At 33.3% G+C, this 14,813-nt stretch overlaps 2 protein-coding genes across 2 annotated transcripts; both read left to right on the top strand.

Annotated features, from left to right (window-relative positions):
* Nucleotides 1-1,882: 1,882 nt before the first annotated feature.
* Nucleotides 1,883-4,663, top strand: LOC107005317 (ATP synthase subunit epsilon, mitochondrial). The gene is made up of 2 exons (XM_015203877.2): nucleotides 1,883-2,138; nucleotides 4,377-4,663. The coding sequence occupies exons 1-2, from the start codon at nucleotides 1,955-1,957 to the stop codon at nucleotides 4,403-4,405; spliced, it is 213 nt and encodes a 70-aa protein (XP_015059363.1). The 5' UTR covers nucleotides 1,883-1,954; the 3' UTR covers nucleotides 4,406-4,663.
* A 1,042-nt stretch (nucleotides 4,664-5,705) lies between these two features.
* LOC107007695 (vacuolar cation/proton exchanger 3-like) lies at nucleotides 5,706-14,095 on the top strand. The gene is made up of 13 exons (XM_015206413.2): nucleotides 5,706-5,936; nucleotides 6,050-6,093; nucleotides 6,171-6,476; nucleotides 6,585-6,652; nucleotides 6,742-6,770; nucleotides 7,465-7,661; nucleotides 7,826-8,038; nucleotides 8,299-8,433; nucleotides 8,717-8,833; nucleotides 8,906-8,959; nucleotides 9,511-9,627; nucleotides 9,790-9,883; nucleotides 13,530-14,095. Exons 3-13 carry the CDS (start codon nucleotides 6,207-6,209, stop codon nucleotides 13,538-13,540), a joined length of 1,305 nt encoding a protein of 434 aa, XP_015061899.1. The 5' UTR covers nucleotides 5,706-5,936; nucleotides 6,050-6,093; nucleotides 6,171-6,206; the 3' UTR covers nucleotides 13,541-14,095.
* The last annotated feature ends 718 nt before the right edge of the window (nucleotides 14,096-14,813 follow it).

The raw sequence follows: 14,813 nt of genomic DNA, 5'->3' as shown, positions 1-14,813 counted from the left end.
AAAACAAAATTATTGGGTTATCGGTTCACTATTTGTTTTTAAATATTGGATTATTGAGTTAAGCAATAACCATACATAAATGTCAAACAAAAAATACGAATATAGTCACTATATTAGACTACAACTATAAGGACCCTACACAATTAACACTACTTAACTCTACTCTCTGCATTTACCCTTTAGGTTTTAGTATTATTACTTCAGTCTTTAGGTTTACAATGTCAAAACCTAAAGAACTAAGAACGACGAGGGTTCGCAACGACAACGACTAGGGTTAGGCACTGACAGGGGTTGTGAAATGTGAATATTTGCTATACTTTTACTACACTAAGCAGAATTTTTGCACTCAATAAGTAATTTAATTTCTCTTTTTTCTTAAAAAAAAATTATTATTTCGCATTAAATTGTTGTACAAGTCATATATTTGTTTTGAAAGTTCTTATTGGTTAAATTTAAAATTGAATTGTTCAAGATCAAAAATTAATAAATCGAAAACTGATAACAAATATCTCATTGGCTTAATTACTGATTTCGCATATTTAAAAATTAAAAATCAATAAACAAATTAATAATAATTAATACTGAATCAAACCGATCAATACACACTCTTACTTGTAATTACATCATATTGTGAATATACATTACACAATTTTTTAAATAGGCTTGCAACCAGTCACACAATGTTCAAAAAGTCTTGTGAATAAGAATTAAGAACTAGGGGATAAATAAAAGGGAAGGGTATGATATATCCCTCAACTTTGTCATTTGGAGTTGATATACCCCTTATTATGAAAGTAGCTCATATATACCCCTACTTATAAATAAATGGTTCACATATACCCTTTTCCTCTAACGGAAATGAAAAAAAAGATACTTTTGATCTAACTTTTTATTATTTTTTTCTACAATATATAATCCCATATGAGTAAATTTAATCCTCGTCAAACATATTTTTTTTATTTTTTTTTTATTTCAATGACTAATTTAGAATTATTATTTTGATAATTAAATTTATTTATGTTTCACTAATATTCTTGTAAAACTTATTGTAGATGACCAAATTTTTTTCTTCGAATACAAAAATCAAATTACAATATAGACAAAAAAAAATAGTTTAAATTTTTTTACTTTAAACAAAGGAATGAAAGAAAAAAACAAAATAAGAATAAGAAACTCAAATAATTATAATAAAAGAAGTCAAAAAATAATTTATGTATTAAAAAAATTAAAATATACCTTGAACTTTGATAGAAGAATCATATATACCCTAAATAATTTTTTAAAAAAATTAAAAGTGATAAATATAAATTTAAAACTATTTTTTTAACTTTCGTTAAATGAAGGGTATATGTGAGCCATTTTGTAACGGCAGGGGTATATGAGAGCCGTTTGTATAACGGTAAGGGCATATATGAGCCACTTTCACAACAAGGGTATATCCGCTCCAAATGACAAAGTTGAGGGGTATATCAGATTCTAATCCCTAAATAAAATAAAGGAAAAAAAGATAAATATACTCCGAACTATCGTAAATGATATGCAGATATCCTCCGTCATACTTTTGAGATATTGATGTCTCTGCCGTTCAAAAACTAGAGCAAATATGTCATTCATTCTAACAGAAGATTAAATAGAGATACGTGACGTAATCTTATACGTCGATATGATATTTAATAAATGTCAGATCGGTGGATAAAATTGTGACACGTATATGTCTGCTAGTATAAAATGGTATATATACTTAAGTTTTTGAATAACAAAAACATCAATGCCTTAAAAGTATGACGGAGAGTATTTACATATCGTTTTCGATTTCTCTAAAATAAAAAATAAAGTTGCAATTATTTTTTCCTTAAAAGGGTGTTTTTGGTAATAAAAATTGCTAGCAAAGGTACAAAAATACCTTTTCAAAGGAGAAGAGGAGGAAGAAGGATCGAGAGCGGCGGAGAAGAAAATGGCATCGAACGCAGCAGCACCATTCTGGAGATCAGCAGGGATGACTTACATAACCTATTCAAATCTCTGTGCTAATCTTGTTAGGAATTGCCTCAAGGAACCTTACAAAGCTGAAGCCCTTTCCCGTGAGAAGGTCCATTACTCCATCTCGAAATGGGCTGATGGAAAACCTCAGAAACCCAGTAAGCATTCTCATCATCTCTCTCTCTTTTTTGATTAATAATGGTGATTGTTTACCAATAGTATAGATCGGATTTTTATTTGGATCTGTCAGTGTGTGAGGTTTGAGTATTGATTTGTATTTAATCGTTCGTAAACAGTGTTTTGATATCTGTACTCCCTCGTTAGAATGAGTTATATAATGTAATTGCAGATCGGATAGTTAGATCAATAGTTTATTAGGTTGTGTTTATGTTTACGGAGTGTTACTATTTTATGTGGAAGTTGGACTATGACAAGCAGCAATAACATTGTACCCAGTCTAGTGGGGTCTAGAGAGGGTGGTGTGTATGCAGCTTTGATCCAGGATAGAGAGGATGTTTTTGATAGACCTTTGTTCGAATAATGCATAGAAAAGATAGTACAATAAGGAAATGTGTATTGAAGAACCATGTAGAAATATTGGAGAAAACAACAGTAGCAACAATAATGAAATGATAACCGAAACAAAAGAAACAAGAAGTAGTAATAAAATCGAGGAATAAGGTAGTATGGGAGAAAAAATGATAATGCTGATAAGGAAAACTAGACAACTATCAACTAAGAAGGATTTTTTATATTCGCTTTTAGCTTTTGAATTAAATGTTTAGAGTGTTCTAGTTTCTGTGAAGGGTGGTGATAGCATGTTATTGAGACACACTTTCATCTTGCCTTTATTTCCTCAAGGATACAGATAGTCTCCTTTGTCGTAATAACGATAATGCTGAGAGGGAAAACTAGACAACGATCAACTAACAAGGATTTCTTATATTCGCTTTTAGATTTTGAATTAAACGTTTAGAGTGTTCTAGTTTCTGTGAAGGGTGGTGATTGCATGTTATTGACACACACTTTCATCTTGTCTTTATTTCTTCAAGGATACAGATAGTCTCCTTTGTCGTAATAAGAATACAAATGGATACCTTTATCTTCATGCGGATGTAGATCAATGATTTTTCCAAACTATCTGCAAGGTCATATATCATAGCTCTTAACCATCGGTGATATTTATACTTTAATCCGTAGGCTATTGTCTACAAGCAATACCATATTTCTGCCTCTATTCTCCACTTAAATACCAGGCCTTTTTAAATGCAAAAGTTTGAACCGGTGATGTGCGCCTAACCACACATCAAACATTGTCCTCTTAAAGCCCTGTGGGCAGTACCATTGACCTGTCTCAAAATGTTAGTTATGTTGGTTTCATATGATTTCATAAAGGCATTGTATTTAATGAGATTTGATGTCATCAGTTTTTTGCTCTTAATTGTGTTTTTTCTCGGCTAACTTTGCTAGTTTGACTTCGGTAACATTGCCTGTATGAAGCCCGGATAGGTGGGAGGTTTGTTGTTTGGTAGCCTGGATAAAACCAGCCAATTCATGATGAATCCTTCCGATTGAAAGAGATGAATTTACATCGAGAATTGATGGGTAGAAAGGATTGGTATAGCTGATTTCTAGTTGTTTAAGACTGAGGAGTACCAATTGTTGCTGTTGAAAAATGTATTACCCAGGTTGTTGAACTGTCCACCTTAAATTTCCTGTTTCCTCTACTAAATATCCTCAGTGACAAGCTTTGGTGTGAAGTGTGGGGTTAGATGTCATCACAACTGCACAAAGATAGCCATATCCCAAAAGGTCATTGTGTCCATTGTTTAGGGGGAATAGGGAACAAAACTAGGTCATTATAGATATCAAATTTGTCTTGCCTGCTTAGGTTTAGGTTTAAGTAGATGGGTGTATGCACATAGGAGGTGAACTTTAGTTCCCAAGGTTGTTACTCCTGTTCTTTGACCACTAGGCCACCCTCTTAGGGTCCCTGGGTTATTGACTAATATTTGCCTCTCAAGATTGAACTAGCGAGGATGATGATGGATGAAAAGCTTGCATGAAGGGAAGGCCATATGCTTGTATTTTATCGTCATTCTTTTTTTGGATGAAGACAATTATTCATTTATAATATGGGGAGAACCCAGCGCACAAGATGTAAATCCCATTGTCATTATACTCCTTTACTTTTTGCTTGGTGAAGAATGCCAGAGTATCAGGTTCTTGTTTCAACATGATTGCAGTGTGTTCTTTTTCCATTTTTCCAAGAGTCAAAAGTTGGGCTGGCTGGTCCGTTTCCGTTTATGTGTTCATTGCATACTTCTTATCATGTTTTCATGGCAAAAACTGCATCTTCGGTCTTCTAACAGATACTTCTGATGTTCTTTTTACAGCCATCCGCTCTGATACTCCTGAAAATTGAGCACGAGGGTGAATCTTGGAATTTTCTTTTTGATGTTATATGAATTTTTGTACTGTCCTTGCACTGTACAGTGCTTGTCTCCTGGACCTATTCATCTTCCAATAACAAGATAGTAACTAGACTTTGGTCCTACACTTGCTGGATCGAAAACAGCAATAATCTCTTGGCTGTAATTGTCTTAAAAGCCAACACTCCTGTGTGATTCAAAAGATTTTAAGCTTTTGTTCTCAAGCCTAACTAGTGATGGTTCTTCCTTTATCGCTGTCGTTAAGTTATATTATACTTACATTGCCTAGTCTAATGCGAAACGAAGCGTGATTCTAATACTAGTTGTGACTCTAAAGCACAGAAGGGCTGCGTTATGCTGTTCGTTGAGCAAAATTTAACTGTTTCTACTCTCTTGTTTTCGCTTATCGAATTTTTTTTTTTTTTATTGAACTATTCTTTCTTTGGAAAATAAGTTAGGAGAGGAAATAGACCTCTATGATCAAGTTGGCAACTTGAAGCGTGTAAAATAAAGTATGCGTTTACCAATCCACCCACCCCAAAACAAAAAAAAAAGAAGAAAAGAAACTACTGATTTTAGTCAATTCTAATTTTTTTTGTGGCTATAAAAGAAAGATATTCCCCTATTGACTCAAAGTAATACTAATATTTTTTAATCTCGTGTTATTATTTATGTTTGATGTATTAAAATATCGTTAAGAAAGATATTTTAAAAACAAATTAAAAAGATAAAGTAATTCAAATAAATTAAAATAGGTTAATATACATTATAGAATATACTACTACCTACATTTCGAGAATCACACATTTCTACCTCTATAAGAATTTAATCTTAAAATACTTATTTTATTCCTAATAAAATAAATTAGGGGTTACAAAATTTAATTTCATCTCATTAATTACTTGTCCACTCTTGAATTGACAGATTTATTAAAAAAATAATTATTGAAATAATAAATTTATCATTTTACCTCTATTAATTACGTTGTGAAATGATTAAATATTTATAATTTTAAAGAAATTTTATCTTTTTTAAAGTAATTAATTGAGGATAATAAGTAAAAATATTTTATCTTTTCTTAATTTTTCAAAATAGAAAAAATAATTAAAAAAGAAAAAAAATTGACAAGTAATTAAAAATGAAGCGAGGGAGTATGCTTTATTTTAAAACACAAGTTTCTATTTTTTTTATGAAATTTCTTACAAAATTCAAATTAACTCGTATAAATTAAAACTACTATCTATCTTTATCATCTTTTTACTTAAATTGGAAAAAGTTAACTTCGTAACTACAAACCTTTTAAGAAAAAAAATTAGAATGAAATTAGGCGCTTCTTCGTAGAACCTTCTTCTTCCTCCCTGTCGCCGGCCTGTTCACGCTTCACCGACGAATTTTTCTCTGTATTTATCTCTCTACTATTATACACGATCTCTATACATATTTTTCTCTTAATTTATGTAAACTACTCAGCTTTGCTGTTCACATCAGTACACGATTCGATTCGCCCACTGATTGTTTTCTCTGGTATATACAATAAACTGCAATTTTCCTTCTGTATGTGCTTTTTCTTGGTTTTTTTCCACATTTTATGAGAAATTTGATCTGGGTTTCTTGTATTTTTTGTTTTGCTCAATTAGGGCCCCTCTTATGTGTCTGAGCATTTTACATTTGATTCATTGAGGTAATTGTTAGTGAAATTATGAACTAATTTAAGCTATGGTTTTACTGAAATTTAACCCAAGTTGTGATTTTTTTCAGCTGTATAAAGTTGGGTCTTTTTTTCAAAGTGTTGAGATGGGATCTGTGGGGGATAAGTTAGACATTGAATCTGATGAGGAGATCTCCTTTAGTTCATCTCATGCTACAAACAAGATAGAGAGTTTGCATTTTGATTCAGCTCATATGGCGTCGCCTAGAAGTTTTTACTCCTCGAGAGTCTTGAGGAAGATGCATCAGATCAGCTATTTTAGGAGTGTATACTTTGTGATACTTAAAGCAAAGATCAATGTTTTGCTTCCTTTTGGACCATTGGCGATACTGCTACACTATCTAACGAAAAAACATGTATAAAGTCTCAAGCTTTTGCTATTTACCTCAATTTTGAACTTACCTTTTTATTGTTTTCTTACTTTGTTTATTGTGCTTTTCTTTGGGTTCATCTTGATATTTCAGGAGTGGGTGTTCTTCTTCAGTTTGGTGGGCATTACACCCTTAGCTGAGCGTTTGGGTTATGCGACTGAGTATGCTTATGCTCTTCAAGTTATTCAGTTATCCTCTGCTACTATGTTATTTTACATGCTCATTGACTTCTTTGATTGTCATGACACAGGCAGCTTGCATTCTATACAGGGCCTACAGGTAGCTATTATCTTTTGATAGTTTTGCCATTTTCTTGATCTTTGTTTCTATTATTGAAGAACTTTTCACTATTGGGATTACTTATGGAGAGTATTAGGTTTAGGCACCCTAGAGTATGGCATTGTGGTCAATAAGTTGGGTTGAGAACCATGAGGACCGAGGTTCAAATCCTTGCTGTGACAAAACACTAGATGGTTTCTTTCCATCTTACAATCTTTCGTGAACAGAGTTACTCCATAACAGTGCTGGTGGGTGGTAGTAGGTACCCATGAAATTAGTTGATGTGTAAGCAAGTTGTCCGGACACCATGATTATTTAAAAAAAAAGAATTTAGCTTTGCTTGCTTAATCTTAGTGTTTAAGTTGAATGTGAATTTAGTCATAGAAAAATGTGAAAATGTGAGTAAAGTTTTGTTCTCACAGTGAAATTGAGTCATCAGGTAATTGAAACCCCTTAAAGTAATTTTTTTGGATATTATCGTCCTTGACTTGAGTTACTAGATAGGATTTTCTTGTTCCTTATTTAAATGGTTAAATGGTTTTTCTGTACTTCTGTTGTTCTCATTGCCCTTTGCTGGAAGTATTTTAACATTTGCATTTACTCAAAGATATCTTGTGTGAGACATAATTCCCCCTCCCCCCCACTACACTTCTTTTGATTATCAGAATGACTTTTCCTTATTTTTGATGTATAGTTGGGGGACTTCTAAATGCTACATTTGGCAATGCCACTGAAATGATAATCTCATTATATGCATTGAATAATGGGATGATGAGGGTTGTTAAACAATCCTTGCTGGGTTCCATTTTATCAAATATGCTCTTGGTGCTTGGATGTGCCTTCTTCTGTGGTGGGATTGTTCATCAGCAGAAAGTCCAGGTTTTCAGTAAGGTCATTATCTTCTGATCAATCATGTCCTCACCAAATGTGCAATGAAGTTAGCACTTTTATCTTTTGTGAATGTTGATGCTTCAGTGGAATTTCGTATTATCTCAGCACCAATGTGCTCTCTCTAATGTTATATGCTAATGCTAATGAAAATCTTTAAATTGCAGGCAACTGCCCTCGTGAACTCAGGATTGTTATTGATGGCAGTCATGGGCTTATTATTTCCCGCTGTACTTCATTTCACCCACACAGAAGTGCATTTTGGGAAGTCAGAGCTGGCTCTTTCAAGATTTAGCAGTTGCATAATGCTGGTGGCATATGCAAGTTACCTATTTTTTCAGCTCAAGAGTCAGCCAAATCTATATAGCTCAATCGATGAGGTAAATTGCTGAAAATCTTGGAATAGGTTGATAGTTTATTTCCTCTATTATTCAGCTTGTATTTCTCCATGGTCGTCTGCAGCAATAGCCATTGACACTGTTCGTCCTATCTAGTAAGATGCCTGTTATGGAGGATATAGGTTTGCTGCAGATTTCAGTTTTTCCAGATAAACTTGTACCGTTATATGTGATCTTCATACCAACTTATGTTACTGTAGAATGTATTAGTTTGTTTCTAATTATTGTCTATATCTGAACAGGGTAGAGAGAATAATGCTGAAAATTCTGATGAAGAAGAGGCTCCTGAGATAACACAATGGGAAGCTATAGGGTGGCTTGCTATTTTGACAGTATGGATATCTGTACTATCTGGGTATCTTGTTGATGCCATAGAGGTAACCTTTCTTTTTCCTTTTGTTTTATTAAATTTTTTGGCCCATGCCCTTCTTAACTGATGTATTTGAGAGGCTAGCATTTTCTTGAAGTTGAATGCTAATATCATTGTGCTAACCTAGGGACTTTTTATTATCAACTGTCATAGTTTCCTTCACCTTATCTTTTCTCCTTTTTTGGGAATTAATTATCAAAAGCTATATAAATTTTGTTTTAAGTTCTTTTGACTTCGATTTTCTTTTTATGTTCTTCATCCTAATTTGTTTGTTGTTAATACGATCTCAGGGAGCATCCGACTCAATGAACATGCCTGTGTCCTTTATTAGTGTCATCTTGCTTCCAATTGTAGGAAATGCTGCAGAACATGCAAGTGCAATCATGTTTGCAATGAAAGATAAGCTTGTGAGTTCTTGAAAAACCATATTCACTCTCTCATTTGCCCAGAATAGGTTACTCAAGGAGTACTGTTTGCAGGACATTACACTTGGAGTTGCGATTGGGTCCTCTACTCAGATATCAATGTTTGTGGTAAGGTCTTATAATTTGATGTATTAATCATTTGAACTAGGTAGCTTATAGAAATTAGCCCATAACAAAGAAAATTAGTTCTTATTTTTTATTTAAATTCATACAGGCCGTCCTAAGAACATACTGGATTTTTTTGTTTAATTTTTCCTTTTTGGTTGGTTTGTATTGGTGTATTTAATTTGTATTTATCCAAAGTTTATACTGGAGCTTGGTGGTCCATTTAACAATAAAAAAAGATAAATAGAGCTTGGTGTTCCATGTGGAAGGAAAGAAATGGGAGGTGTTTGAAAGCAAAGAAAGCTCTATTCAAAAGATCAAGAATTTCATTTTTTTTTTGTTTTTTTTGGTTTAAGCAGAATTGTTATAGTGAGCCATGGAATTTATAGATCTGATAGGTTCCCTCTAAGGAGAGAAGGGACATACTTGTGATATTAATCTGTAAATACTTTTGCTTTCACCTTCTGGGTGATATTAAGCATTTATTAAAAGATTATGACAGAGCTTATAAATCAAGTTGCTTATTCATAGATCTCATGCTTTTGGTGATGCAGATTCCATTTTGTGTTGTCGTTGGTTGGTTCATGGGAAAACCAATGGACTTGAACTTCCAATTGTTTGAGACTGCTACACTCTTTATCACAGTGCTAGTTGTGGCATTTATGCTGCAGGTTCATCTTCTAACTTACATCCTTTTGGCACATCTCCTCCTCCCCCTTGCAAATCAGACAATTAAATAAACTAGATGATGTTGTTCAGTCTGCTCCCTACCCTAGACTACTCAGCCACGAAAGGCTTGCTAGTAACCAAAATTGCTGCTTTACACGATACAGGAAGGAACATCAAATTATTTTAAGGGGTTGATGCTTATCCTATGCTATCTCATTGTTGCAGCAAGTTTCTTTGTACATGTTGATCCATCCAAAGGTTAGTAGGATTCTTTCCCTCTATAGTCTGAGTATTTGTTTTTAATTTTAAATAAGACAGTAATTTTGTTTAAGTCACTAAGTTGGTGAAACTGAAGTACATTAGACATAAACCATTGTCCAAAAAATTAAAATCTGCTAACTACATAATGCAATATGAGGTTTTGCACCAAATATTCAATCTCCATAGTTTCGATCTCTCCATGGTCTCTGTATCCTTTCTCGTCTGAATCTGCTTTCCAAGTGTTCTCTTGCCACCATTGAACACAACTTATCCAACAAAAGTTTCAGCCACTAACTGTAATATGTAAGTAACCACCTCCAAATGGCCTCTATGTCTTTATCTTCTCCTTCTTGAACTCGGTTAGTATTAACTTCAAAGATTAGTTGACAAATTTTCCTCCATTCTTCCTACTGTGACTATTCCTTATTTCTTCCTTTATAGTTTATGGAAGATGTCATCCTCAGCAATTCCAATTTGTTCCATTTTTCTAATTTCTTAATCAATATCAATATTTTTATTCTGTCATATATTTCTCCTCTCCTTCCAATATTTTCCTGTTCTGGTTAATAGAAATGATATTTCAGTTTAGTGAGCAGCACCGGAATATTAACAGATCTGTAAGCCTGTGATGAGCACATACAGACCTGTTCATCAATGTGTTGAGTACTATTTGTAAAAAAGTAAACCTTTTTCATTAAAGGAAAGAGTTCTTCTAGATTGGAATCAAGTAATATTTGACTTGCTTAAAGATGGGAAGTATCTCCGAATTGGAATTGATCTGACAAGTGAAATCATCATTCCACTTTTTCAAACTTTTATTAATGCATTCTTTAACTATGTTTTCTTAAAGAATGATAAAATTATCAGAATCGTAAAGCCTTGAATAGTTAAATTATGAACTCTCGGAGATAAGAGTAAGAAAAATACAGAAAAATGGAAGTATGTAATCTGATGAGGAAGAAGAAAATAAAGATACTGACTTGTACAAAGGAGGAAAGTTACATGTTCCAACGAGATAAAGTGGAATAATGATATCAGTTGTCCAATCGAATTCCAATTTATACATTAGGGGAGCTGTTCACACTTCCCATTTTAAGCAAGTCAAACATCAACTTTATTTCAACCCAAACAAATTTTCCTTTTATATAAAAAAGTTTACTTACAAATAGTACTCAACATTTTTTCCCCCAAGAAAACCTATATGCCTATTATTGCTAAAGGAAATACCCCTCCCCTCCCAAATTTGGGGGCCTGAAACAATTTGATTCCCCTTAGTGCCGGCTCAAGGACCAATTAGAATTACCAACATGGATTTTCGGAGAGTAAATTCTTGAGGCATTTTTTTTACTTTAGATCAATTTTAAAAAAATTAGCAAATGAAGAAAGACATGAAAAGATGGTTAGTTTATTCCAAAGATTTGGATAGTGTTCTGTTTAGGCTACAAATTGTTTTACACTGTCCCTATTGCTAGGAACAATAAACCAGCCAGTGAAGGTGATGAAGATGGGAGAAATCCTAACATTAAGCTTAAAACTCATTAAACAACAATAACAACATACCCAATGAAATCCCACAAGTGGAGTCCAGGGAGGGTATACTTTTTTGTTGTTCAAAACTCATTAAACAACAAAAGACTATTGTTGTATGAGTGCATGGATTGATTTAGAAATGAGATTGCACAATAAAAAAAACAAAAAAAGATGTTCAAGAACAAATTAACAGAGATAGAGAGCATTCAGAAAATTTATTACACCAATATATCCAGTGTAATCTCACAAGTGGGAAATGGGGAGGGTAGTGTGTATACAGACCTTAACCATACCTTGTGAAGGTAGATAGATGGTTTTCGATAAACCCTTTACTTAAGTAAAGCATCTCAAAGCTATGAAAAGGGGAAAGTAGTAGAGAAGGCATGATGAAAATATTGGAGAAAAGAACAATAGCAACAACAAATAAATACGAAACAAAGGAATACATGTAATGCTAAAATTCGAAGAATAAGCTCATATGAGAGCAATAATAATAATATTGACAAGGAGAACTAGAGAATGCTCAACTACCTACTAACCTTCTATCTTAATTTTCGATCTCCATATCCTCCTATGTAGGGTCGCATCTTCAATAAGTTGTGTTGTGCCATGTCTTGTCTAATCACTTCTCTCGATACTTCTTCGATCTACTTCTACCTCTCCTTAGACCCACAATGGCCAACCTCTCACACTTCCTCACTGGGACATTTGTGCATTATCCTCTTCACATGCTAACCATCTCAGTCTCGCTTCCTTCGTCTTGTCCACCGCGGAAGCCACAACCACCTTGTCTCGAATTTCTTCATTCCTAATCCTCCCACTCTTACTCGTCTGTCTCAGCATTCTCATTTTCGCTACTTTTATCTTTTGAACAAGTGAGTTCTTTATCGACAACACTCTCCGACCCTTGCAGCATAAATGGTATAACAACCACTTTATAAAACTTCCTTTTAAGCTTAGTGACACATTCTCATCACATGAGATAGATGATGCAAGCCTTCATCTCATCCACCTTTTCCAATACGTTGTGTAACATCATCGTCAATGCAAGCCTTCATCTCATCCACCTTTTCCAATACGTTGTGTAACATCATCGTCAATCTCCTATTTTCTTGGACTATTGACCTAAGATACTTCAAACTTCCTCTGTTGGTGATGACTTGTGTATCGATCTCAACTTCCACATCTGCCTCTTAAGTCATGCTACTGAACTTTCACTCAAGTACTCTGTGTTAGTCTACTCAACTTGAACCCTTTAGACTCCAGGGTCTGTCTCCAAACTTTTAGATTATCATTAATTTGTTGCTTGTCTTGTCACTCATACTATCTTATTTATAAATTGCATACACCACGACACCTCCCTTCGGACATGTCGTGTCAATTCATCAATCACCAAGGAAAATAATTTGAATAGTGTATTGTCAAGAAATATTTCCTTCATAATAACTCCTGGAAAACAAAATTAATTTGGCATTTTGTTGGGGAGGGGGGATGAAAAAAATCATCTTGAAAATAACAAACTTTTTTAGTATTATTGAATGATTGCAGAATTCAATCCAGTGGTCCATGAACATGTTTGGTGAATTACACATGATGATACTGATAATCAATCTTGAACAAAATATATAAAATGAATAATTTTGCTGGCCAGTGAAATGAACTCCTCGTAAACTTGTTAAATATGCATATCTTTTTATTTTGATACTCATGCCTAATATGCATATACAAAATGAATTCATAATCACTCTATAGATATACAACACTTGTTATGCATATTGATGTTGTCATTTTGTTAAAAGTTCTTTTTCCTTCCAAGTTTAAGACCTCTCATTAAATTTTAGCTTTAGGCTACTTGTGCTTTCTGTTAGAGTAGCAAAACTACTAGGCCTCGACAATTAATTTCATCTAGCCCTCTTCTACTGGCTGTATATATAGGCTTTTATTAGAGCTTTCAATTACTAACTGCTTATTTGGATACACTGTTACATTGAGGTCATGATAAGTTAAATATCCTGATTGTTCCCTCACTACCCCCTCCCCAGACCAAAAATAAAAAACTCAAGTTCCCAAATCACAATTGGCCATTAACCTTTCTTGTCATGGCACTGTGCAGAAGGGGAATAAGTATGCTCAGGGTGGTGATACTCATGCCTCGGCTGATGAACTCATCAACAACTGGCGGTGAATCAAAAGTGACGAGCCTAACAAGCTGCACTCAGCCCAAGTGTTGGCTAACTCTAGAGTGAAGGGTGTGGTGGTGAAGTGGTAGATGGGTTCTTCTTATCGGTGGAACACTCAAGATTGGTTGGTGAACCATTGACTTCTTCTTCAACGTTTATCCTTGTTGTATAATTTTCTTTAGCAAACAAACAAATTCAAATCCTTCCCCGCGGTATATTGAAGCTGATTTTATAGTCTTCCACTCGGAGATAATTTTTAGAAGGATGGAGACCATAATACTAGCTTCCTTACCATTCAAAATGTAACTATTGACCCCAACTTGCTTTTGGGGCTGAGGCGTAGTTATAGTTGTTAAATTATTGTATCTTATTCCTATATTTCCATAGTGATGATCGATCCTCAAATTGGGATCGAAGTGTAATTGTTATAATGTATCCTTAAAAAGAAGAAATTCTTACTGGATTATTCAGTTTTGTGCATAGTATTATTATTCCTGCATGGATTTGTGCTCCTGGGGAAGACGAGACGTTGGTTATAACGTATACTTGTTGGTTATTGTGTGTGACATTGTATTTTTACTTAAACGTTTACTTAGTTCTTTTGGTACGAAATCATTTTACATATTTTGAAAATAATATTTGGAATCATTTTTCGACATTTTGGTGAAACAAAGGGACATGAGGATGGTATTTAGTGATGTATATCAAAAACAGACAACAGTTTGTATATACTTCATCTTGTCAACAATAAGTAAATTTTAAAGTTTTGGTAATATCCATTGAGAAAAGTATAAATAGGAAATTGTGAAATTTCTCATAAGATAATAATTTATTATGAGATGTTTAACCAAATTTTCCATACAAAAGTATTATGGATGACACTAATAATATACCTAATGTAATTCTTTATGTATTCAAAATATTAACTATACTTTTGAAAATCTGACTATTACTTTCTTAATCTATTTTTAATTGTTCATTATTTAATTTGTTACATTTTTCAAGGACAATAAATAAATGATAATTTTAACTATATCAAGTTTTGGATGCATGAAAATTCAATATTTTAAAAAATGGTTTTAGTTAATAGTAAGGTAAATTGGAAACTAAGTGAAATTACATATTTTTTTCAAACTAGAAAGTAAATGTGGATATCTATTTTTATATAGTAAATAAGTAAAAAATGAATAAAGGAAATAATGTTTGATGTACTAATT

Source organism: Solanum pennellii, chromosome 12 (assembly GCF_001406875.1).
Source record: "Solanum pennellii chromosome 12, SPENNV200".
NCBI classification, from domain to species: domain Eukaryota; kingdom Viridiplantae; phylum Streptophyta; class Magnoliopsida; order Solanales; family Solanaceae; genus Solanum; species Solanum pennellii.
Note: the sequence above shows the minus strand (reverse complement) of the source record. Positions and strands in the feature narration are given on the sequence as shown.

Coding starts and splice junctions, on each gene's coding strand:
- LOC107007695 (XM_015206413.2), top strand. CDS start 6,207: ATGGGATCTGTGGGGGATAAGTTAGACATTGAATCTGATGAGGAGATC. Junction 6,653..6,741: donor CGTTTGGGTTATGCGACTGA/GTATGCTTATGC, acceptor GTCATGACACAG/GCAGCTTGCATTCTATACAG. Junction 8,834..8,905: donor TTGCAATGAAAGATAAGCTT/GTGAGTTCTTGA, acceptor TACTGTTTGCAG/GACATTACACTTGGAGTTGC.
- LOC107005317 (XM_015203877.2), top strand. CDS start 1,955: ATGGCATCGAACGCAGCAGCACCATTCTGGAGATCAGCAGGGATGACT. Junction 2,139..4,376: donor TGGAAAACCTCAGAAACCCA/GTAAGCATTCTC, acceptor TTCTTTTTACAG/CCATCCGCTCTGATACTCCT.